Source organism: Euleptes europaea, chromosome 1 (genome assembly GCF_029931775.1).
Source record: "Euleptes europaea isolate rEulEur1 chromosome 1, rEulEur1.hap1, whole genome shotgun sequence".
In the NCBI taxonomy this organism is placed as follows: domain Eukaryota; kingdom Metazoa; phylum Chordata; class Lepidosauria; order Squamata; family Sphaerodactylidae; genus Euleptes; species Euleptes europaea.
The window spans coordinates 90,575,005-90,599,672 of NC_079312.1; the positions used below are offsets into that span (position 1 = coordinate 90,575,005).

Consider the following 24,668-nt stretch of genomic DNA (forward strand, 5'->3'; position numbering starts at 1 on the left):
ATTGTTTACTGATCCAAGGTGCTTCCACACCAGGGTGATTTTGCCGGTGTTGCTGATTTGTCTAGTTGCTGATGTGATTCTGTGTGAAATCACACTTGCAACTGAGATTTCATACAACCCAGAGTAATCTGTTTTCTGTTGATTTTTAGCTTTCACACCTGATGTTCATTGAAGCTCTCCCTGCTGTGTTCTCATATGGCACTTAGGATTTTCTGTTTCAGTTTTTCCCCCAGCAAAAACTGCATAAAAACAATGCAATATCTTTTTTTGTTCAGTTCTCTCTGCCTCTCTCTCTGTGGATCTGGACATCCAGCCACTCACGCCACCCAGCCAACAAACTAAGGGGAACCTGGGGCTCCAGGAAACCTTCTTGGACCCAGGATTCTGTGACACTAGGTGAACAATTTCATTTGTGTACACACATGAGCTCCTGATCCATTCACCATAATGTTCCCTAGTGCCTGCTACAAGCATAGTACATTGCCAAGCAGCTTTGTACTTTCATAGCAGGAATTGGGTTGCTGCAGCTTTCAGCTGCTTTTCCCCAATACATGAAATAAACAGTCTCATTTATTGGAGAAGAGGCAGTATCCCCAGGGTCATGGTCACTGAGGTCATTCAATTGACCAAAATCTGTGAAGCATGGAATTGCTTGAAGTTTGTCCTGTTTGTGTCTGCAGTCAGATGTATCCTTTAAATGACCAACATTGAATACATTATGCTAGCTTTGGACATTAGACAACAATGCCTCTGAGCATGTGCAGAATGCCTTTGGCTGTGACAGCATTTTTGGTTGCCTGGCAATATGCAGTTTCAAAAGGAACCTTCCTTGTCTAAGTGACCAGGTACTATGATAGGAATTTTAAAATCAGTACATAACAATGGTTGCTCATTCTGAGTTCTTTACACTTTTCTTGGTTAATCTGCCTCACATTGTGAGTTGACTGGTTCCATACACTACTGCAAAGTATGTCTTGTTAACACCTTCGCACACATTGAATAATGCACTTTCAATTGACTTTCAATACACTTTAGTGATTGCTTTCAAGTGGATTTTGCCATTTCACACAGTAAAATCTAGTTGCAAAGTGGATTGAAAGTGCATTATTCAGCATGGGTGAAAGAGTGTGACAGACAAATGATTTGCGGTTTTTCAGTACACAACTTTGGGATATTCAGTGGATACAAATCTTAATTCCAGTGTGTGTTTTCAGCATTTGTGTTGCCAAGAGGTTAATCAAGAGGAAAGAGGAAGGGAGGATATCATAGCAGGCGTTAAAAGTTCCACCCCTGATGGAAACAGTCTCTCTCTCTCTGCATGCTTTGAATGATTCCTCTTTGCACTTCTGTTGCAGCTACCATAGATCTTTGTGTTATGAGCAAATCTTTGGACCTGGGAAGAGTAGATGTGGTTCATTTATTATATGTGTTACAGTTGAGCCATCTGCCCCCCCCCCCGTCATTTGTGTAAGTTGCTTTGGTCTCATGGGTGGGGTCTCTGCTAATTCATTTGGTTTGTTAGTTAGAACGAGGACCCGTGGCGCAGAGTGTTAAGCTGCAGTACAGCAGTCAAAAGCTCTGCTCACGACCTGAGTTCGATCCCGACGGAAGTCAGTTTCAGGTAGCCGGCTCAAGGTTGACTCAGCCTTCCATCCTTCCGAGGTTGGTGAAATGAATACCCAGCTTGCTGGGGGTAAAGGGAAGATGACTGGAGAAGGCACTGGCAAACCACCCCTTAAACAAAGTCTACCTTGGAAACGTCGGGATGTGACGTCACCCCATGGGTCAGGAATGACCCGGTGCTTGCACAGGGAACCTTTATCTACCTTTGTTAGTTAGAATTGTAGGCTGCATAACCTCCCTTGTCCTGAAACTACTACAAGTGGCAAAGTTTGAGGCCTTGGTTAATAAAATACATCTAAAACCCTCTGATGCAAGTTCGGTGCATAAATAGTTCACCAGCTTTACACTGGATCACTCCTTATTATTATAGGAATACTAAGCTACTGTTAATTCTGCTTCTTTTAGCTATCAAGGTGTTGTTTTAACTGCTATCACGTGTTTTAATCTTCTAATGGATATTTCATGGGTTTTATTTGGTATTGTGATTGCCTTGTTTTATTTGCTTTGTTGTTTTGCTATGGCTTTGAGCTAATGCAATGAAACAAATTAATTGAAATGTAAATGTAATTATGTTCAGGCACATTTTGGGGGTTCAGGAATTTTGGCACCAAATCATGCCCAATAAAAAAACCCACATACAATTAAAACAGTTTCGGGTTACATTCCCCTCAGAGAGCAGAAGTGGGGAGGGACAGAGGGATAGAGAGGAAGCTGGCCCAGAAACCAGCTATTTGGTAGCTGGCCTTTTCAAATTTTAAGGGACTGTTATTTTCTTTAAGAGTAGACCTGGCCTCTGGATTTCTGCAGGTCTTGTCTTCCCATAGAAAATAATGTCTGTTTCAAATTTAAGGGGACTAGGCACCACCAAACAGCTGTTTTCCAGGGCCAGCTTTCTCTCTGTTTTCATCCCCACTCCTGTCCTTCTTCAAATCTGAAATACTCCAGATATTCCAGTAGATAAATTCTTGGAGTAAAATAAATGTTGGGGTTGTTTTGGTTTACTCCAGATATCCCTGAGCTGACAGAAACAGCTAATTGTTGGTATATTTGCAGTTCATGAATATTCAGATACACACCCTTAATATGTATGTACCTTTAAAAAGCGAAATTTATGTTGAATGGATTTGTCTGGCAAATTTATTTCGCACTTTGTTGGAACGTTCGTTACATAGTTTTCAGATTTTCAGCATATTTGCCCATCTAAAGGCTGACCCCAGCTTTTCTGTTCCCCTGGTTGCCCCTGGAACTAAGCAATGACTGAAGGGCCAGCTTATTGGTTGTAGCCTCTGTCTCACTCCACTCTGTCTCACTCCACAGGTGAGACGTACAAAGAGGTCTTTGAATCTTCCCTACTTGTCACAGAAAAAGGAACAGAAGCTCTGGAAGCATTCATTTCTTATGCACCTCAGCTTCAGACTCCCAGGTGTGAATCAGGACACAGGCAAATGATGGTGAAGAGCTGAGATACATAAAAGAGCCTCTGTTGCTGTTCACATTGAGGAGAAGGTTGTTAAGGAGCCCTTTGGCTGTGTCTTTCTTTCTTTTTTACATGAGGGAAATAGGCTGATACACACTGAGAGGGGGACTGTGGGCTATGCTGGGGCCAGGTGGGATCTGGGAAGCCCCTGTGCCACCAGTTGAGCCTCCATAAACTGTGGGGTTTCAATTCCATTAGACCAATAGGTAGTCAATACTCAAACAGCATTCACAGAAAAACAGCCTACCAAACGCGTGGTGTAGTGGTTAAGAGCGGTGGACTCTGATCTGGAGAACTGGGTTTGATTCCCCATTCCTCCACATGAGCGGCAGAGGCTAATCTGGTGAACTGGATTTGTTTCCCCACTGCTATACATGAAGCCAGCTGGGTAACCTTGGGCAAGTTACAGCTCTGTTAGAGCTCTCTCAGCCCCACCTACCTCACAGGGTGTCTATTGTGGGGAGGGGAAGGGGAGGTGATTGTAAACTGGTTTGAGTCTACCTTAAGTGGTAGAGAAAGTCAGCATATAAAAACCAACTCTTCTTTTTTGGTGTGAATAATATACAACAGTAGAAAGCAAGTGGGAGTGGGGAATAGATTCTCTCCTTGATTTGCTAGCCAGCTTGTGTGTGTGTGGGCAGGCACTTAAGGACAGTTTGCATAGATACGGTATTTTGTTGTCTCTGTATTTTGATTGCCATAATTTGACATGTTTTTCATTTTGAAAATTCTTGGATGATAAATAAGTTGATGTGATTGAGCCTGGAAAGCAGTGGAAATATTTGTACATCATAGCTGTCTTGATAATCAATGTATTCATACAAAATTAAAGGTTTAGATAATTATACATTTTAATAGCAGTCTGCCATTGTTTTCACCTTACATTTTTTGTGATGAGTATGTGCAGTTAAAGATGTTAGACTGCTTGTATTTCTGTTTGGAAGAAATGCCTTTGAAAATATGTGTTTTTTGCAACTCAGTTACTTTTACTTTGTTTTAGACTTATACCCCTCCCCTCCCTAGGTCGCAGGGTTCAGGGCAGCTCACGAAAGTTCAATAAACAATCATTACAATTATAAACCAAGCAAAATCTTAAAAATACAAGATAGTAAAATATCCTCCACACATCAAAATAAAACATGCTCAGTTGGCACCCAGCAATCTACACCTTGATCTTCCTCAACAGAATGCCTGGCAGAACAACTCCATCGTACAAGCCCTACAGAATCTAGAAAGATCCCACAGGACCAAGATGTCATCTGGCTAAGAGTTCCACCAGGTAGCAGGCACTAATGAAAAAGCTCTTGCCCTTGTTGTGATCAAGCCACCCATGGGCCAGACACCACCAGTAGGCTATCGGAAGAAGAATAAAGCATTCTTGGGGGGACATATAGGGAGAGGCGGTCCCGAAGGTATGAAGGTCCCAGACTGTTTAGGGCTTTAAAGGTAAGAACCAGTACTTTGAACTTGACTTAGGCAACAAGTGCAGCTGCTTGAGTACAGGCTGAATATGAGATGACTATGATGTATTGGTTAACAGACTAGCAGATGCATTTTGTATAACCTGAAGTTCCCAAAGCAGACTCAAAGCTTTGGTCACCGCAGTTTAAGAAGGATGTAGACTAGCTGGAACATGTCCAGAGGAGGGCAACAAAGATGGTGAAGGGTCTGGAGACCAAGTCCTGTGAGGAAAGGTTGAAGGAACTGGGTATGTTTAGCCTGAAGAGGAGAAGACTGAGAGGCGATATGATAACCATCTTCAAGTATTTGAAGGGCTATCATAGAGAGGATAGTACTGAGTTGTTTTCTGTTGCCCCAGAAGGTCGGACCAGAACCAATGGGTTGAAATTGAATCAAAAGAGTTTCCATCTAGACATTAGGAAGAACTTTCTAATAGTTAGAGCGGTTCCTCAGTAGAACAGGCTTCCTCGGGAGGTGGTAAGCTCTCCTTCCCTGGAGGTTTTTAAGCAGAGGCTCTAGATGACCATCTGTCAGCAATGCTGATTCTATGACTTTAGGCAGATGATGAGAGGGAGGGCATATTGGCAATCTTCTGGGCATGGAGTAAGGGTCACTGGGGGTGTGGGGAGAGGTAGTTGTGAATTTCCTGCAATGTGCAGGGGATTGGACTAGATGACCCTGCTGGTCCCTTCCAACTCTATGATTCTAAGTCGCAGCTGACTTATGGCAACTCTGTAGGGTTTTCAAGGCAAGAGACTAACAGAGGTGGTTTGCTATTGCCTCTGCATAACGATCCTGGAATTCCTTGGTGGTCTCCCATCCAAATACTAACCAAGGCCTATTCAGCTTAGCTTCTGAGATCTGATGAGATTGGGCTAGCCTGGGACATTGTGGTCAGGGCATGTGTGGACTGCACCTATTTTAATATATCATTGACTCTTTTGCTTTTGTGCTACACTACAGAGTATATTCTACTGATCTGGACGGCAACACGTAACTAATTGTAACGGTCAGAAATGAAATATTCTGTTACAAATTACTCTCCTGTGCAAGTTGCAATGTGGATGATGCCCTTTCCTATTTACTATTGTTTGCATGGAAGTTCCAGGTGGATTATGCTGCATTACTTGTAATGGTTCTCTCATCTACTGGACAAAACATGTCTTCTATTAGACAAAATCAGTCCATGCTCCTTGTTTAAGATAGTAGCAATATGTCATGAACTGCTCAGCGTGTTAAATTCATTCATTCATTCATTCATAAAATTTATAAACCACCCTCCCCAGCCTAAGCCGGGGCTCAGGGCAACTCACATAAATATAAATTATAAGATAAAGCATGTTAAAACAGTTAAAACAATAGTAAAAAAACCCAGTCTGTACAGTCAATAATATGTAATAACCTATATCCAGAAGGCGCAGCTAGTGTAAAATATAGGCCACACAAAAGCCTGTTGCCTTCCCACCCAAATATAGAATGATTCAAGTTGTGTGTGTCTGTATGCAGGGTAGGGAGGGCAGCACTGATGGAAACCAACTGTAGCTTGATTTATAATCTTCTTACTCCATCTACACACCCAGAACCAGGTGCTTTCTTAGCTGGATGAGGATCAGCATGCACAAGCAGGTGCTGCACAGGGAATTTGTGACCCCTTCCAGCAGTGGGCTGCTGGATGTGCATAGCTCCAATCACCTACATGAGGGTGGTGGAGTTGGGGGCTAGAATTGGTTCCCCTCCCCCCTCCCCAAAGAGGCCCAGGTAGCGCCACATGTGTGGAGCAGCTCAGTGCTGCATGCATGAAAACTAGCAGTAATGGGTTCTTAAGTTGCATGAGGGTTGTGAAAGCAATGGTCAGCGTGTCTGGAATCTGCTTATCCTACCAGCTAAAAGAGCTGGACGATGCATGGGAGCTCAGATTTTCCTGCTGGTTTAACAAATTGCCCATCTTTATTACAGACCAAACTGGGAAGCAATCATTTATTTTGTTCCAGTAATTTAACCAAACCAAAGTCAGACAATGGGGAGTCGCAGACAAATTAAAATTTATTGAGACAGACAAAAAATGCAACTACTTAGGACTACAATTCAGCATTTACAGTTAACCAAAGAAATCAGCAAAATGTTCACATTCCATTTAAGTCTTCATGGGCAAAAAAGCATTCATAATTTACTATGCTACTCTAATTAACTATGACATTGTACATTCCATCTACAGTAGGGACATAAAACTTAAACACTTAATATTTGGATCTCTCCTTACAACCGTACACATTAAACAGTAACAGACATCAGCAGCATTGAGAAAAGTATAAAAAGACCAAGTACCACCTACTGTAGAAAGGGCTCTTTGATGTGCATTAACTGTACAAAGCAGTCTATGCATTAAAGGAACCAGTATGGCAGAAAGAAGAGACTGCAGTGAAAACCAACAAAAGACATGAAAATGTTGAGATATCGAATGGTCTGTTGCTACTGTTGCCCTTAGATTCCATAGGCACAATACAGCCAAGTTAAGCAAGTCCCATTGGTTTCCATGGGAGAAAAATCAAGCACATGCTTAACTCTGCCACCATCATCAATGGGAGTTAGAAGTGCTTGATTGTACCCGAAGTCCATCTGTTGCCTAGAGTAGAATAATGTGGAACATTTAATATTTAAGCATTCCTATACCAAATGTCTACGGAAAGGGAGATACAAAAAGCAGCACCCACTAACAAATTGTGTTGCTTCAAATATGAATATTACACTTTGAAACACTAACTGTAGAATAATCGCTTAAATAATCTCATAGGCCAGCACAGAGGTGCCACGTTTCCCGAAACATCTTGGTCCAACTGATTTCAATGGGATGTATTCCCAAGTAAGTGGTCAGAGGATTACACCACTGCCACACCCCATCTAAAAAACAAAACAGAAAACCAATCTAATCCTGTGCTGGATGGTTGCTAGAGTATAGGTTTAAAAAAAATGCAAAAGGCCATATTCAACAAAATTGAGCTGGAAGCGAACAATTGTTATCTTTTGTGACAGCAGTCTATAAAAAGAATATAGTGAAGCACAATGCAAAAACTGAAGGAGGCTTCTTAATAATTTTTTTGGGAGGTAGGGATTCTGTGGAAAAATTAGGATGCAAACCTCTAAGTGTACTCACTTGAAAGTGGTCCTATTGAAATTAAGGGGCTATATGGCTTGAGGATAACGGTACTGGCCTGGGTCTTTCAAAATGGGGAAGGTTTCTTTGCTTTCCATTTTCTGCTACTTTTGTAAGGTCAGTGATTTGAAAGAAATGGAATATTTTAGCTTCCAATGGAAACAGAAATTAAGTCAAGCTAGAGGCAAGTGAAAAGCTTCATCTGGGAGCTTCATTGTCATATAGGCGAAACAGAATACTGAATTCTGCTATGGGATATAATAGCTAGTGGGTCTACCACATACTGAATTAAAGGCCTCATTTCTTTAATATTTTAATGAACTGGAATATCTTCTTTCTTGAAGCCTGCCCTGAAATGAGAGGGAAAAGCAAGAGAAAGAACTCTGCTGAATGAATTTAATGGCAGTTACCTGAACCATTTAGAAACTGGTGCTAATTATGAACAAATAAGGTGGCCATTGGCCAACATATTGATACTGATCTGATAATTGGTGCTGATATTCTAGTTTATAGATTCATAAAATTATTCCAATGTATCCTAAGATATACTTTCAAATTAAACTTTTTGTTATATAAATATTACCAGAAAAAAACTCTGTTTTTTTAAAGAACAAGATTTTAATGAATCTTGTTTAACTCATGATGAATACTAGCAGCCTTTTTATCTTTACATATTGAAGTCAACACAGATGGTTCTTTTCAGAGGATTTGTGATGACGCAGTCATGTAAATGATTCCGCACGTGTCTAGATTAGGACTCAACACGTCTTTGAAAAGACAATGCCATTAACGATTCTTGAGTTGCAGACTGGACACTTTGTCAAACCATTCACAAAACTGTAACAATGCAGGGAAATTCACTGAAAATATCATTGTTAACTCATTTGTTAAAAATACACCCTAGTCTCTATATTGAATATGCTATTGCCGGGTTATGTTTCTGATTTGTAAACATAGGTAATAATTCACCTGGCTTTGATTTTAAGGAGGCATCTTGAATACATGTCTAGATTTCTTTGTTTTTTTAGCTTAACTTAGGCTGAGAGCTTTGAACAAGCCATTCACATCAAGGCAGGTAACATGCGACAAACACATAGCATGAACTGTCTATGGCCATATTCTACACTTAAATGCACATGTTGAATGCCACTGGTTTGGATGACGTTTCTGTACATGCATCTGTGCTCTTACATAATGTATTAGAGTATGTTACATTGGTTTCTTGTTATAACAAGCTTCACTGGGGGAAAGAATCATGAATAAAGGCTGCAAGGACACAGTTTAATGATACAGAGATTTGGAAGGATGCCTTTGTGACAGCATAAAGGTATAGGTAGGTTATATGCCAGCTATATTTTGGGAAATAAAGATGAACTGGAGATTGAAAGGCTGAACCATTCAGTGGGTTCTGTGATCCAGGCACCAGGTGGAAGAGATGTGGACGGCCTAACATCATTACACTTATACACAGAATTAATGCTGCCAGAGGATGAATGTGACAGTCTCATTTGCTCTTGGGGTTTTTCTGTTAAACAATCCATTGTGCTGAACTGTTATCAAAACTTGCCGGGGGGGGGGGGGGGAATGAGATGTAGGGGCAGGGCTAGATTTGCTAAATAGAAAATTAGCTCAAAAATATTGCCTGTGTTTAGGTGGGAGTTTACTGGAACCTTCCCTACCTTCCTTTATTCTGTACTAAAACCTAGTGTTATTCCTATGCTGAGCCTAATAAATATGGAGCATGTATTGAGATGGGAAAATTCTCCCTGCTGAGCTCAAACAGCTATGCTTTACCTAGACCTCTGTACAATTAAAGATCAGGAACACCTTGGACCATGGACAGGCGGGTTGTAGCCCTTCATAAATGTGCATAGCCTTTTGGTATCGCTGCACTTTGTTGTGAGGGCAGTGATGATTCCGTGGAGTTGGGAAAGCTTGTTGATGGACTGAAGTAGGCATCAAAGAAAATAATTACTAGGACTACAAGAGAACCTGGACGAATACAGATATGGTTGTGCTAGGCAGCAGTAAGCTGTGCCCCTGCTGCTGCATGTGAGGATCTTCCCAGCCAATCAGATTTGCAGGCACACCCTTTTCTCTTCCTTCCAAAATGGTGAGTGGGACTGTGGACTAATTCTCTATGCCTACTCCCCAAACAGCTGGTCAGTGCTGTCACAACTGACAATGCTCTATTCAGATGTGTTCTGAAATGTGCATAAATAGAATTGAAAATGGTGAGATATAAAATGTTATACTGGAAAAGTAAAGAATAGAAATTAATGATTGCTAACATTAATATTGAAATTAGATGAGAATTTAGTAAAGGCAAGTTTTATTACGTAATTGCGAAGTACTAATACTATAGAGGAGGAACGATCAAGCAAAAAGTAGCATTTTTAATATTAAAAAGCTAGATTAGCATAATACAGGGAAGTTACTAAAATGGAAAGAAAATTCTATATGCTCATCCAGAAATTGCTTGTATTACATATTTTAGGTTTTATGTTGGTATTGTGTTTGTATTGTAATGTGTTGGTATTGTGTTTATATTCTATCATGTTTGTATTGTAATGTGTTCTTTATGTCATGTTGATACATGTTTTTTTTATTTCTATGGATATGAAATTTTAAAAAAATTAACAAAAACACACACTAACCGTGCTAACCATACATTCGGTATACTGCAGAACAGCACTTGGTTGTGCGACCCAAACAGCCCCATTTTCTATACATGAGCCCACATCCAAAAAGGGAGGCAGCCTGATTCCACCCACACTCATACATCCTTTGATGGATAGCACCATTAACGTGTACGATGCAATATATATATATAGAACTTAGTCAGTTATAGCCGATATGAAAAATACTTGCAGTCTTTGTAATGTCCGGCAATCAAAGAAAAGAGTTTTGCGTAGCTTAGATTTTTTTTAGAAAGTAGATTTACAAGAGATGTAAATGAAACAAAACTGCTGAAAGGCCTGCTTTTGAAGACAGGTCCACAATATAGCTTGATCTTGAACACATCCAGATTGCTGTTGATTGCAACCTTTACGAACCTTCCACTCGTTCAGATCACTGAATCAAAATTGTCTATACTGCCAAATAAAATGACCCCCCATTTTATGGTCTTGCTGTATGGTGTAGCGAAATGCCATTATGTTTTGTTTGGGTAGCAGTTTATAGCCACTAGAAGTTATAAACCACACATTTCCCACAAAGCCAAGATAGGAGGCCAATTACCATTTTGGTTAGACAAAAACCGCTACGTTTATTATAATTTCCCCCTTCAGAAATGTAATGAAAAAATGAATTACAGCATTTATTCTATGGCCTGATAGAAGCCCTGCCATGGCTTTGAATTGTACTGGTTGTTCCATAGAGCTGGACTGAGGAACAAAAGCTTGTCAGAAAGGCATGCTTACCCCTATCTCACGTACTGTCACCATGTTTTCCTAGTTTCTAGAGCTTATATGTCCAATCCTTTCCTGTGGGAGTAAAAGGTTCAACAGGCAGTGCAGCTGCCTGAATGCTGACTGGGAGATTACATTGCACCTTTTCAGTGCTTCTAAAGGAGCATCGCCAAGCTGCATCTTCAGCACTGCTCCAATGGGTTGCTAAGGGCTTTAAAGGCTTAACCTTACCTTTAAATTGCTACTGAGAATTTGACAGAATTGTAGAAATGCATCCAATTGTTGCTGCTCCAAGTTCTCCTACTGAGATTACAATAATAGTATTTCTGTACTATGCCCTTAAGACATTGCATTTTCTGCCTAGTCAGAAAATCACCCCCCACCCCAAATCAGAAACCAGGCAAATATGCTGTTCAGACAAAGTAAGTTTGAACAAGGATACTGCCAAGATTTCTTCTCTTAGTAGTAGATAGTATATACACAGATTACTTGGAACTAAGATGATTAAACTTGTTGTTTATCCTGTACAGATGTATGTGAATTTACCATGTAATTTTCATATCACCCTCTATTGCCATAAAATTTCACATACAGATTTTATAACTGATAAAACAACATGAAAACATGATATCACGACAGATTCAAATCCCAAACAAAAAATAAATATTAGGATTTTAACACAAAGGGGCCAGTATCTAGGTAGAGCAGAGTGGTAAAGAAACAAAATCAGAAGTCAAAAGGATTTTGGTGTGTGAATAAAGAGATCACACACCATGAATACTACAGAAAAGATCCGACAGTGTCAGTAGACAAACACTTACTTTCATAAATAGTACGCCTCACTGCACAGTAAGTTAAAAATGTTTACATTAAAATCAATAGGATATGGTAGTCACATGTAACTTTAGCCTCATTGATTTCAACAGTACTTAACAGTGATTAAGGGAGAGTGGGTGTTGGTGAGATGGGAAAGACCAGTACAATTTGGTCAAACCCATGTAGTTGGAATGGGGCTGCCAGCCCTATGCTGACAACCTCCAGGAGCATTGGGGGGTGGAGCCTGGGGAGGGAAGCATTACTGATGCCATGACATCACTTCCAGGTGAACACCCATAAGTGACATCACAGTGTCTGTGCCATCATTCTCCCTGATTTTTTATATCCTGCTCCTCCATTGTCTACGCATGGAGGATGGAGCATTGAGGAGGGAAATTGACCACCCCAAGTGGGCATCTGGTAAGCATAGGCTGGAAATTGCATGCACAACACTCCAGCAACACTCCAACACTTAAAAAAACCAGCAAGATTTCTAGGGTATTTTGAGAGTCAAAGCTTTTACTTTTGAAAGCTTATATCCTGGAAATTTTATTGGTGTTTGAGGTGCTACTGGACTTGAGTTTGCCCTTAAAGTATAGTAACATAAACCATATGCTTCCCACTTTTGTAGCTAAAGCCAATAAACCCCTCCCCACCATTCTAATCTGTGTTTTGAGATGACAGAGTTTCAAAATGTGTGCCATGTAAATCCTTGGATTGTAGCCCTAAAAGTGGTCTTTTTGCAAATGAGTATAAATGACTGTATTGTGTTCAGGTTTTCTAGCTAAAGGCTGTATATAGGAGGTACCGTCTCAATGGAGTTTTATTAAAACTTCACAAGGTCAATGAATTTAGGCAGCTCTCCCTGCAAATATTGAAACCAATGGAAAGAGGCACGGTGAAATATTAACCATATGCCATTTGGCAGTAGTACTGGAAGGAATCCATTTTAACCAGCAGATCTTACATGGTACACTGTACAAAAATACCAGAAGCAAAAATTGTAAATAAGTAGAGTAGTACACAGGACAAAGAGTAGTCTGAAGGTAGATGCTATTGCGCTGCACAGAATTTCACACTATAAGAAGTAGCTCTTTTCTCAGAGAAATATATGCGCTCTTTATAGGGTTTAGGCCATGTTCGTTTTTTGCTGTAATAGCACAGTAATTGCCCTGATGGAGAAAACGGCCCTTAGAGTCTGGAGAATTTAAGACCTGTACGGGGTTCCTTTAATGAGGAAAAAAATGGGCCTTGTTACAAATGCTTTCCTTTCTCCTAAATCCTCATGAGTGTTCATCATGCTTTGTCCTTGTATGGGCAACAAACATAATAAAAGCTCTGCGACGGCATATTCATTTCTCCACACTGAATGACAACAGGGAACAATGGTATGCTGCTATGGAGACACAACTCCGTGGGAGAGGCTTAAGGAATCATTGTAATCATAGTCTTCTGCCTTAAAAATGTATCACATGTTGTATTTACCAGGAGTGATATGAACCACAGATACAACTGCCGAAGTATTTTTTTTAAAGAGACCAAATAAATATTAACAATTTAAAATAAAGAAGAGACAGCGTATTACTTTTGATGGTTAGTGCCTCTGACAGTTCCAGTGCTTCCAAATGAGGAATCGTTTAGAGTAAATGAAGAAAAAGCATTTTCAGCAAATCCATTGGTGTGCTATTCAGGAAGCAGAGGCAGCTTGCATAGCGTTAGAGCAAACTTGATCAAAGCAAAACCCAAGACCTGCAAGCCTGCAAAATGACTGCACAGTTATAAAGGAACGCATCTGCAAAGCATTTCTTCCTCGCATGCTTGCAAAGACTATTTAAGTCCTGTTTGACTCACTCAAAGGCGGGAGGGGGCAGAGGGGGCCATCAAGATTTCTCAAAATGAAGACTGTATTGATTAACTTAAGCTGAACTGATTTGATGAATGGGAGAAAAGGTCATCTGAGATCTTATCCTGAACTTTCTAAGTCTTGGGGTGGAGGGGAGGGGAAATTTCACTTGAGTTCCTGACTGTGTCTCTGCCAGCCATTGTCAGAGGAAGTCAGGAGAAACGAAAGCTGAATTCTTTCTGACTTCAAGTCAGTGGGTGACCAAGGCAGAATGCTAAGATGAGTTGATCTTTTTTTTTTTTAACAAGGACCAGATGGAGGAAAAAAAGGGAACCACCTGCTTAAATTCGGAAAGCACAGTAAGAACAAATGGCACAAAAAAAATCCAGTCATTGAAAACTTCAGTATTGACAACATAAGAGGAACGTGCAACTGTTGCTCTGATGCACCGACTCCCCTGCTGTGTTCTATATTCCGTGAACAAAAATGTCATGTGCTGCATGATTGAATTAAGCTATGAAAATCTGACTAAACAAGATGCGTCACCATGCTGGTAAAAGGGAACAATGCTCACAGTTATTCCAAACAGTAGCTAGTTGAGAGGGGGAAGCTGTCTTCCAAATTAAACACACTGTACAAATTGAGTGGAGGGTAGACAGTCTATTGTTACCATCCAGCAGTTTCCTGTGTACAAGAGCCCCAGTGCGCATGTGTGCAAGGTCTTTGCACGTGTGCAAGGAGCTCCCACAAATGCAAGGTCTTCCCAGTTCACTTCAATGTCAGGATCAGCTCTGCATGCTCATCTCCATTGTGCTTGTGGAGTTATCCCCAGCAGTAAAGTGAATGGGGAAGCCCAGCTGTGAGAGAGGTCTGGGTGCATTCTGGAATGCCCAGACAGCTTTAGACTGAGCTCTGAAAGTGATGTCTGATGCTTCAGTTACCATTGTAGAGATATGAAATGACCTGTGATATTGTGCAAAACATGAGTCCTCAGAGCTATGGGAACTACCATATATAGCCAATTTCATCATCCTTATCATCATCTTCATCTTCGTCATCATCGTTGGCTGCTCTTACATGGATCTTCTGTTTTCCTTCCTTGTTCTTTTTTGCTGCTTCATGGTCTTCTTCCAAATCATCCAATAATATCACTGATCCACCACTACCGAAATCCCCCGAGGTTTCTTGCTCTTCTTCTGTAACAGGGAAAAATTCAAAGTTGTATTTTAAACCCAAATTTCTGTCAAGACATTCCAATTCTCTAATTACTTTAGGTACTTTATTAATTTTTTTGTTGTTGCAAAGGCTATATATTTTAAAATAGACATTTTTTTTACAAAGGAAAGTATCTACCGGTGCTCAAAATAACATACAGGCTTCTGCTGTACCCACAAAACCATGCGTTTCAGGAGGAAGCAATAGCTGAAGACAGAACCTTACATCTCTACATTGTTGGTTCAAATCCATTCCAGGTCAATGGTGACTGAAAGACACCACCATCTGATGAGTGTTCGAAGATATCTGAAATGAGTTGCCGGTCTCAGTAAATTGTGTACCTCATAAAAGCCCCATCACATACATCACTATTAATATCTTTGCTTCAGCCCTGGTATTGTCAAGAAAAGATGGAATGTAAATTGAGCCAGAAATATTTGTAATGGCAATTGTGGTCCCATTGACTGAGGTACAACAAATAGGAAAGGTTACATTTCCTTTTGGCAAAAATACTTAGAAAGATTAAGAAACTGTTAATTACCATGCTTCCATTAGATTCAGAAATAATGCTTCCATGGGTGTTACATCAAGTTAAACACAAACAATTCTTTATTACGGTCAATGACCAGCACAGGTAAAACAGGTAAGGTACCAATTTACATAAGTCTAAAATACACATCTGAGTAAAACATGCTGGTTCATTTGTTGGTATAGATAAACCATTTGGCGAGAAAGGGGAGCACATATAATTAAAACTGTATCCCTTCATTTTCAGGGCTGCTGAGTAGCAAAGACCCTCCTCCGTCGTAAGTCAATTGCAGTGGCACAGAATCTATCCACTGAATACGTTGTGTCGGAGTTTACATCTTGTAACAGAGATGAAATATGGAACTGTCCCATATGGCTGGGAAATTTATGAATTAATGGCGAGATGAACCTTTCTCTGATAGCTATATAATATTGACAGTGGAGAAGAACATGTTCAAAAGTTTCTATACATCAAGTTAAATAATAGAAATAGGATTGAATCCAAAGGTGTTCTTCCACTGGCATAATAGTACTTCATGCAAGGGAGCAGAGGCTGAAACTTTAGATACTTCCTTCCACCCAGTGCAGAGTTCCTACTCTGTCCCATGCTATTCATGAGGGTCCTCTGACATCTTGGAGGAGGACTTTGAGGCCCAGCTGTAGGAGGGTGGTGAGAAAAGTCAATTCTTTGAGTTTTGTTTCACTCATGGTGCTTTGGATCCAACTCGTAAATACGTCTTTTATAAAGACATATATAAATAGTAGTCTTTTATGTATAGGCAGAAGCAGAATATTAAATGCTGGAACCACACTAATTTCCACCCTGTGCACTTTTTAGTTGTTAAAAATGCAGTCGGCATACATGGTCAAAAGCTGGGGAAGCATTTTAATAACATGGCCAACTTTAGCAATGGCAAATCTAGCAATGTTAGAGACTATCCAATTTTATTTTTAATATAGTTCATGTCAATATTTTTGTATGTAGTAGAATTTTAACAATCTCTGCCTCCAAACCCATATATAATAAATGAACATACATACAATATTGCAAAAATATAGAGAAGTTGGTATATGCATGTATCTTTGCCTAAATTGGCTCTTCAGATTATTGTAGAGTGGCCAGGGGCTCTATATGTCCATAATGTGGAGCCATAAGTGAAATGGTTGACAAACGTTCTTTGCGATTGGAATGCCAAAAAAAGGCTACTGAAATTGACACCCTTCTGATATCATTACATATGGAGCCACTAGAGAAGGGGTTTCAAATTCCATTCTGGTGAATCCTGAGGGTTTTTGGGTTATAAGCTTTTGAGAGCCAAAGCTCCGTTCGTCAGATACAAAGGGAGCTTTGACTCTTGAAAGCTTATACCCAGAAAATCTTGTTGGTCTTTAAGGTTCTACTGGACTCAAATCTACTGCAGACCAACACAGCTATCCCCTGAAACTACCTGAGAGTAGATTGTGAGCATAATGGTAAACAAGGTCTCCCGAAAGAAGGGTAGTCCATTTTTTAAACCGGTTTTCTTCTGCAGTGTCATTTGTAGGGATGTGTTGAGTGTGTTGTAGGGCATACTGTGATGCAGTATGGGCATGGCCTAACTGGAAATGTGCTTCCCTCTAATCGCTCTGCAATATTAAAGAGTTCCATAGCAGATGCACAGAATCTCTATTCTCTGTTGACGAGTAAGCACAAGAGAGCTTCCCAGCAGGACCTTTGAAAAATCACTACAGTAGACCTTCTTTTCTCTGTGTGTGTAAAGTGCCATCAAGTTACAGCTGACCTATGGTGACCCCTGAACGTTTTCAAGGCAAAAGACAAACAGAGTTGGTTTGCTATTGCCTGCCTATGCCTAACCACCCTGAATTTCCACAGTGTTCTCCCATCCAAGTACTAAGCAGGGTTGACCCTGCTTAGCATCCAGGATTAGATGAGATCGGCTAGCCCGGGCTGCCCAGATCAGGGACTTTTCTCTACTCTTCCCCCAAATTAATAAAACTACAAAATACACGTACAATGATAAATGGCAAAGAGGAGATTCCAAGCCTGTAACTTCCACTTTTAAGAATAAAACAGGAGTTGTCAAATCTTTCATAAGTAGGGCTTGGTGTGTAAAACTCTACAGCATTGGCCCTCTTAGGCAAGCATGTCTCAAGGTAACCTCATTTTCTCCACTCTGGGAGTTGGTTTGTATAAGTAGCCTTAGAAATTGTCACCTAGGGCATGCAGTTATGGTGGCTACTTGTGCGTGTGCGCTAGTACAAGCTACAGCTTTTCAGAGTAAGATGCTATGACATAATAGCCATCCAGTATACAGTTACATTTTCTTTCCTAAGGCATCCCTGGTTGATACAGCTCCTGAATTGTGTACTTTATATCACAGAAGGAGCATAGACTTCATTTAAAACCAAATCACTAAAATGATCAGCGTATAGTAACACAGCCCCCCCAGCATAATTTATGAGTGTAAAGTATAGCAGTTTTAAACTGGCAGTAAAAAATGGATCAGATACTTTTACCAGTTTCATTTGGTCAGGCACGAAGAGGAAGAAAGGTGACTTGTATAAGCACATTTGCATTATAAACACAAAGAAGATACTTGTCATGCCAGGTAATATGTTTCTCCTGGTTGTCATTTTGTGCTCTCCCAGTCAATCTCAGAGCGGTGTGCGAGGGCTCACACCGTGCTAATTCCCATTTTATCGGAGGGAAGCATGCCATTACTCACCACAGCTAACGGTGCCTTGCTTCCTTGAGCCAGCTATCTCATTTCCATACTTATCGACACACCAGCATTGCCCAGTACTGCCATGACACTGAGTTGCTTTGTAATAGCCTTCCTCATTGCACCGTGGAATGAAGGCACCTGGGGGTAGCAAATGGGGGTCATCGTCAGTAATAGAAATACGTGCAGTTGTAGAATTAAGTAGGAAGATAAACAGGCATGAGGATGGCCCTAATTTACATGAAGGTCTTCTCTGACACGCTGTCTGGTGAAGCTGAAATAGTCATAAATATAGTTCCCCCTGAATCAACACAAAGCAAGAAGAAGCAATTGAGCAGAAGGACGAGGACCATAGTGCAACTCCTCATCTTACTTTGCTCTGCAAGATCATGTAGGCTGGCGGATAAAACACAGGTCAATGCTGACCTGGAGAGATCTTTGAGTTATGAAATAGCAAAGTTTGGCTGCCTGAAATACCAGTCAATGGTCGTTTATGCATGGGAGTTTTACCGGGTGTTCGATGTTTGCTCGACCCACACTTTTCTGTTGCAAATCCAAAAAACACTATGCAACCGCAAGCTCCAATCTGGAAGCGTCTCCCCACCCCCTGAAAATGCTGCTTTGTAATTGGCTGCACTGCTTGCTGTGAGAAAAACATCCCCCCAACTCCTCTGTCACATGCTTTGCCTTATGCGTCGTGATTTCACCAGGGCTGATCTCAGGGGGGATCAAAGACTTGGGTTATTAGAGGAACGGGAAGTTCCGGGATTTGCAAGGGCTGGCCGCAAGATCATTTCTAATGGACAGAAAACTCATGCATAACTCCAAGGAACAACTGAAACAGACTGGGAGCAAATGTGAGTGAAAGTACCCATGCATAAATGACCAATGTTTTCCAATAAGTTTGGTGAGCAGGGTCCCCCAGTCTTGTTGGGTACTTCTGTAATGTGAAGGATGGGCAATAGGAGCCACTGCAAAAACACTGGCCCAGGCACCCCGTGGCAATCACAAAATGTTAGAAAGTTGTAAGCCAAACATCCTCCTATGAGGAAGGCAGCTATTTCTAAATGGGAGCTCTCCGCAGATGCACAGGGGATGATACCTCGGTTCTTCTGTAGCATCTCTTACTCCAGCGATGCCTCACAGATGTGAATATTAGATGGTGCTAGAGCAATAGTGGAACCTACTAAGCTGGGAACCAAATGCAGGATTTACACAGCACTAATGCAGCTACATGTCCTCTGGTTCTTTGCTCTCTTCTGTTCCCAGCTACAGAACAAAATGCAATTTGGCCCTTTGTACCTTATAACAAAGACTTCACACACACACGCTTTTGGAAGACAAATGAGAAAATTTAATTTTATTTCATGTTTAATTTACAGGTTTTTTGTATTTACAATATGAGTTCTTAATGCGGCAACATAAATTATTCCTGGATGGTACTCGCCATCTGCCTGTTAGACCTCCTCATGTATTAAAGATGCACCATTACTGGAGCTATTCACACTGAGATTTGAAGACATGGAAGCCAAGTAAAAAAAAAATCTAGACTTGCTTTCATTTTGTAACAAGCACACTGTCACCAGCAAGTTTTGTGTATCATTGTGGCTCTTCGTTCAAACACTCCTTCCTCTGTCAAGAAGGCTGGTTTATTTCTGCACCTGCTTCAGCAGATAGAAGGCAAAAACAGTTCGCCCCCAACCTCTTTTTCCTGAAGATCATTTAGCAGAATCCCCCCCATGAATGCCTATATAGTAATTTCCATTGTCTGTTGCTTGCTTCGGTTTCAGTTTCAGGAAAGCAGCCTTTTATTGTCTCCAACGATATCTGAGAAAATATCTTTCCCCTTTGTCAGAGAGATGCCACTTGATTTACTGCTTGAAATAAGAGAGGCTTCTTTCACCAGTTCCATGAATAGAGCATCTCTGCAGAGTGTGCATATATGTCAAAAGGGCTATTTCCACTCCATTTCCCATGGAGAGAAAAAAAGGATGGAAAATGTATTGCTCAAATGCCATGCCATTACTTCCATAAAAGACACAGAAATGGGAAATTGCTCATATATATATTATACGTCAATGAATTTTTCCCCATTCCAGCCCACTGCAGATATTGAAGCACATACCCATTTTTTAAATGTTACAAATATAGTTTATAAACATTTGAACATTAATCATCCTGGATTTGATCTGATTTGGGGTAGGTGTGGAGGAACTGCCCTTGTAAACTTTGCTTTACTTGGGTATGCTGAAGCAATGTGCCTTAGAAATTTAGTTTGAAAAATCATTAGTGTTAACACTGGATGAGTATACAATTGCCATAGACCGCTTAGTACCTCATTGGGCTGGCAGAAGAATCAAGGGTCAAGCTGGCCAAAAGCAGACTGGGTTAGGCAACATTAGAAATTAATGTAGTTTGAGTGCCAGTTAGCATGTAAATGATAAAACTCCACAATGCTGAAATACACATTGCATGAAGATCTGCCTAAACTGACATGACATGCACCATGACCAGACAGAGGACTGTAATTTCCTTACTACGGTACTTTTTGGGAGTGGTTGATTTCTTTGTGGTTTAGTCATAAACCTGAATTAATGACACTTTCCAAAATACTCCCGGTGACTCTCCAACTCTAGGTACCCTAAAGGTTTGTTATGTATATATCCTCTAAATCTTTTGTGTAGCATATATACCTGCTGGATCTCTCTGTTATGAATGTAACTATTATGTGATTCACTATAATGATAAACAGACAGCAATCTGTTGCAAATAGACAATTAAAAACACACAAACAATGGGCCTTAGGCTAAGTAGTCAAAAGAAAATAATTTAAACAATGGGAATGTCTTATAAAAATGCTTGGGCTTCACTCTTGCCAGAATGGTGTCATGGTTAACAGCTGTAGACTCTAATCTGGAGAACCAGGTTTGATTCCCCACTCTTTCACATGAGCAGTGGACTCTAATCTGGTAAACTGGGTTTGTTTCCCCACTCCTCTCCATGAAGCCTACTGGGTGACTTTGGGCCAGTCACAGTTCTCTCCTAACACTTTCAGCCTCACCTTCCTCACAAGATGTCTGTTGTGGGGAGAGGAAGGGAAGTAAATTGTAAGATGCTTTCAGACTTCTTAAAGGTAGAGAAAAGCAGGGTATAAAAACCAACTCTTCTTCTTCTTGTTGTGCACAGACCACAGCTGAAGCCTTCCTAGGTTCAAAACCCTTGAATCAAATTCCAATTTGCTGTGACATCTGACTTCAGGTACTTGGGTGGATTGAAGATTGTTTCTTCTCCAGCACCATATGAACCTACTCAACCATTTCAGGCATCTTCAGAGGCCCTGCTTCGGGTGCTCCCACGGTCTGAGGCTAGATGGTTGGCAATCTGAGAAAGGACCTTATTGAATATTGATCATAGAGCCAAAACTTTGGAACTCCTTCCCCAGGGAGAGTCATGTCTCTCTATCTATTGTTGTCTTCTGCCAGCAGATTAAGACTTTTTTGTGTTGCTTGGTGTTCCCTCACTAACTCCCATTGGCTCTTATCAGTCCTCCTCCCTGTCTCTGTGTTTTTATGTGGTTTGTGTGTTTATATTATTTTTTATCTAATTATTTACACACACACACACACAATTGCTGTCTAATGTCTGAAATTTTTAATGTTGTAATATTCACTGCCTTGGGGACCCTGGATTTGGTAGAAAGGCTGCATTGAAATATTTTAAATGAATGAATGAATGAATAAACCCAGTTTGTGGAAAGGAGAAAAAACACAAGTTTGCCTAGATGCCTGAATTGAGATGTCACAGCAAACATCAGTTTGATTCACAGCTTTTGAAACCAAGTAATATTCATTCAAGCTGCGTGTGAGACTGAGGGATGTGTGCGTGCAAACACAGCAACAACCCAGTTTATAGCCATCATAAAACAACCCTCTGTTTGTTCATGACATCTAAATGAAGCCAGAGTTTACTTGGAAATATCCACTAATAATTTGATCTCTTTAGACACATTTCATAGCAATTGTAATTGTGGGCTTGTAAAAAAGCCAGTTCCCAAGGTCCTCTCAACACTGGAGCTCCAAGAAGAATGTGGGGCTAGGCAAATGAAAGAATTTTGCTAGAGAGGATAAAAGGTACTTAGAGCTAAAGTCTTTTTTTGTTGATGCTACTAGTATTGTATGGAAATGGGGATGGGATGAGGTGAAAGGGTTCTCTTTCTGCTTCCATAATTTTCATCTTACAGCATTGCCATTTTAGAACGATACAATTATATTTTTAGCAGGGACCCACAAGCACTTGAAGGGGGCATATCATTTCCCTCTCCCCCACTATTTCCTCTTTCTCTCCCCTGAAAGCCCCCATAGCCTCTCCCCCTTTCCTGCTTTCTTCTCTCCTTCCCCCCCAAGTGCCAACCTACCTTTATCTTTGCCCCTGTCTTCAGCTTTCCTTTCTTCCCTCTCTCTGGCAGCCTCTTCCCAGTAAAACTATGGCTGAGTTGTGTGGTGCAGGTCACTGGACTCGGCTCTGTTGCATGGAAGGGAAACTTTCCCCTACATCCCTCTCCCCACACTATTTCCTCTTTCCCTTCTCCTGGCAGCCTACACAACCTATTCCCTTCCCCTGCTTTCTTCTCTCCTTCTGGCTCACCAGTCAATCTACTTTTTGTCTGGCCCCCATTTTCAGTTATATTTATTATTTATTTACTTCATTTATAACCACCTTCCTCCCCAGTGGGTCCCAAAGCAGGTAACATAATTCTTCTCTCCTCCATTATATCCTCACAACAACCTTCTGAGGTCTGGCCCACAGTCACCAAGTCAGTTTCCATATCAAAGTGGGGATTAGAACCTGAGTGCCCCAGATCCTAATTTGAAACTCTAATCACTGCACCACACTGGCTTTTTGAGGGTGGCTGCTGTTTAACAGTAGTAAGCAGCTGGGCCTTGGTGAGTCATGGAAGCCTCCTTTCCACCCACCAACAAAACATCTTTTTATATGCCCCACCAGCTACTACTATATTTATTATTCATTTACCCTGTGAGATAGGTTAGGCTGAGAGTGTGTGACTGGCCCAAGGTCACCTAGCACTCTTTCATGGCAGGATGGGGATTTAACCCTGACTCTCTCAGATCCTAATCTGAAATTCGCACAACACTGGCTTTTGTAGAGTGGCTGCTGTTTAACAGTAGCAAGCATCTGGTTTTCGGTGAGGCATGAAAGTTGCATTGTATCAAGTCACCTACTGGTTGCTGCTGGCCAACCTCATGAGTCCTCCCTCAAAGGCCAGAACAGTCCTGGAAAGGGCCCTGCCCCTTGCCTATTACTGACAGAAACCAAGGCTTGAAGGCTGGCAATACTGTGGTGGTTGCCTAAGAATGGCCACTGAGGACATTCATTTCTTAAAGCTACAGGTGCTGCTTCTATTAATTGGGGAGGGGGTTAATCCCCATTTTTTTAATTTCAGATTTTTCTGCAAATCTGGAGTTTTTCTCTGGCTTGTAGAAAGATCTGTCTTGCCAGTCCATTGTCCCAGTCTCTGGATTTCAGTATCCACAGATGGGGCCATGTTGACAAGTATATAAAATTGATTAATTACTTGATTATTATTTGACAATAATTATGAATTATTACACGTGGAATAGACATATACTAGAGTATTACCTGATTGATTTCAGTCCCCATTACATAATAAGTTATTATCAATAAAAAACTAGAGTTTGACCCATGGATTCTTCAGTTTCCAGAAAACACTGTGTGCTCTACTTGTCAATACTGCATTAATATTTCTATCACTATAGTACATTTCAAAGTGCAATTTAGATTTTTTTAGAAGAAAATATTGAATCAATTTAGTTCTAATAGTTCAGATTTGGATTTTTTTAAAAAAAGCTGAATTCTATGATGTGATTCACAATTTGTTGAAGTACAGTCTTTTTATGTATAATGTTACCTACTACACTGTATCATGGAACACCTTAAGCATAGTCCATTATTTCTATGACTTCATGAAGTAGCATGCACACAACAGAAGGTGATATTTCCCTTACTCTCCAAATGGGAAATGATTGTGGCACATAACATCACAGTAATGACAGAAGCTTTAATTAGTGGCTTAAATTAGTGGCAAATAAGTGAACTTACCCATAAGGCCCTTCCCCTTGCCCAGCTTTTGAATTCTGTTCATCTCATTTTGGCAAGGGAGACCTAAAACATAACATACAAGAGTGAGTTTCCAGATGGTAAGGGACAGATTCTCTAATGATTAGCTTCACAACTGACAGGCAGTGTAGTCTATTGCACACCTGGGAATGAGCGAACCACATATGCTTGTACTGTACTGCAGAACAAATGTATGCCATTAGCTTTACTAATTAAAAAATTCACAACACACTATGCTTAAAAATAGTGTTTGGGGGCCATTTTG

The 24,668-nt window shown here is 40.7% G+C and overlaps 1 protein-coding gene across 1 annotated transcript in view; it reads right to left on the bottom strand.

Moving 5' to 3' along the window:
* Window positions 1-14,436: 14,436 nt before the first annotated feature.
* The window catches only part of SPOCK1 (SPARC (osteonectin), cwcv and kazal like domains proteoglycan 1), a 556,326-nt gene continuing 546,094 nt past the window's right edge, over window positions 14,437-24,668 (bottom strand). Inside the window, exons 9-11 of the mRNA XM_056847707.1 lie at window positions 24,386-24,448; window positions 18,251-18,388; window positions 14,437-14,977 (exon numbers count right to left, since the gene is read on the bottom strand). Coding sequence (XP_056703685.1) covers window positions 14,787-14,977; window positions 18,251-18,388; window positions 24,386-24,448 — 392 coding nt within the window. The 3' untranslated portion in view covers window positions 14,437-14,786. The remainder of the gene's footprint in view (window positions 14,978-18,250; window positions 18,389-24,385; window positions 24,449-24,668) is intronic.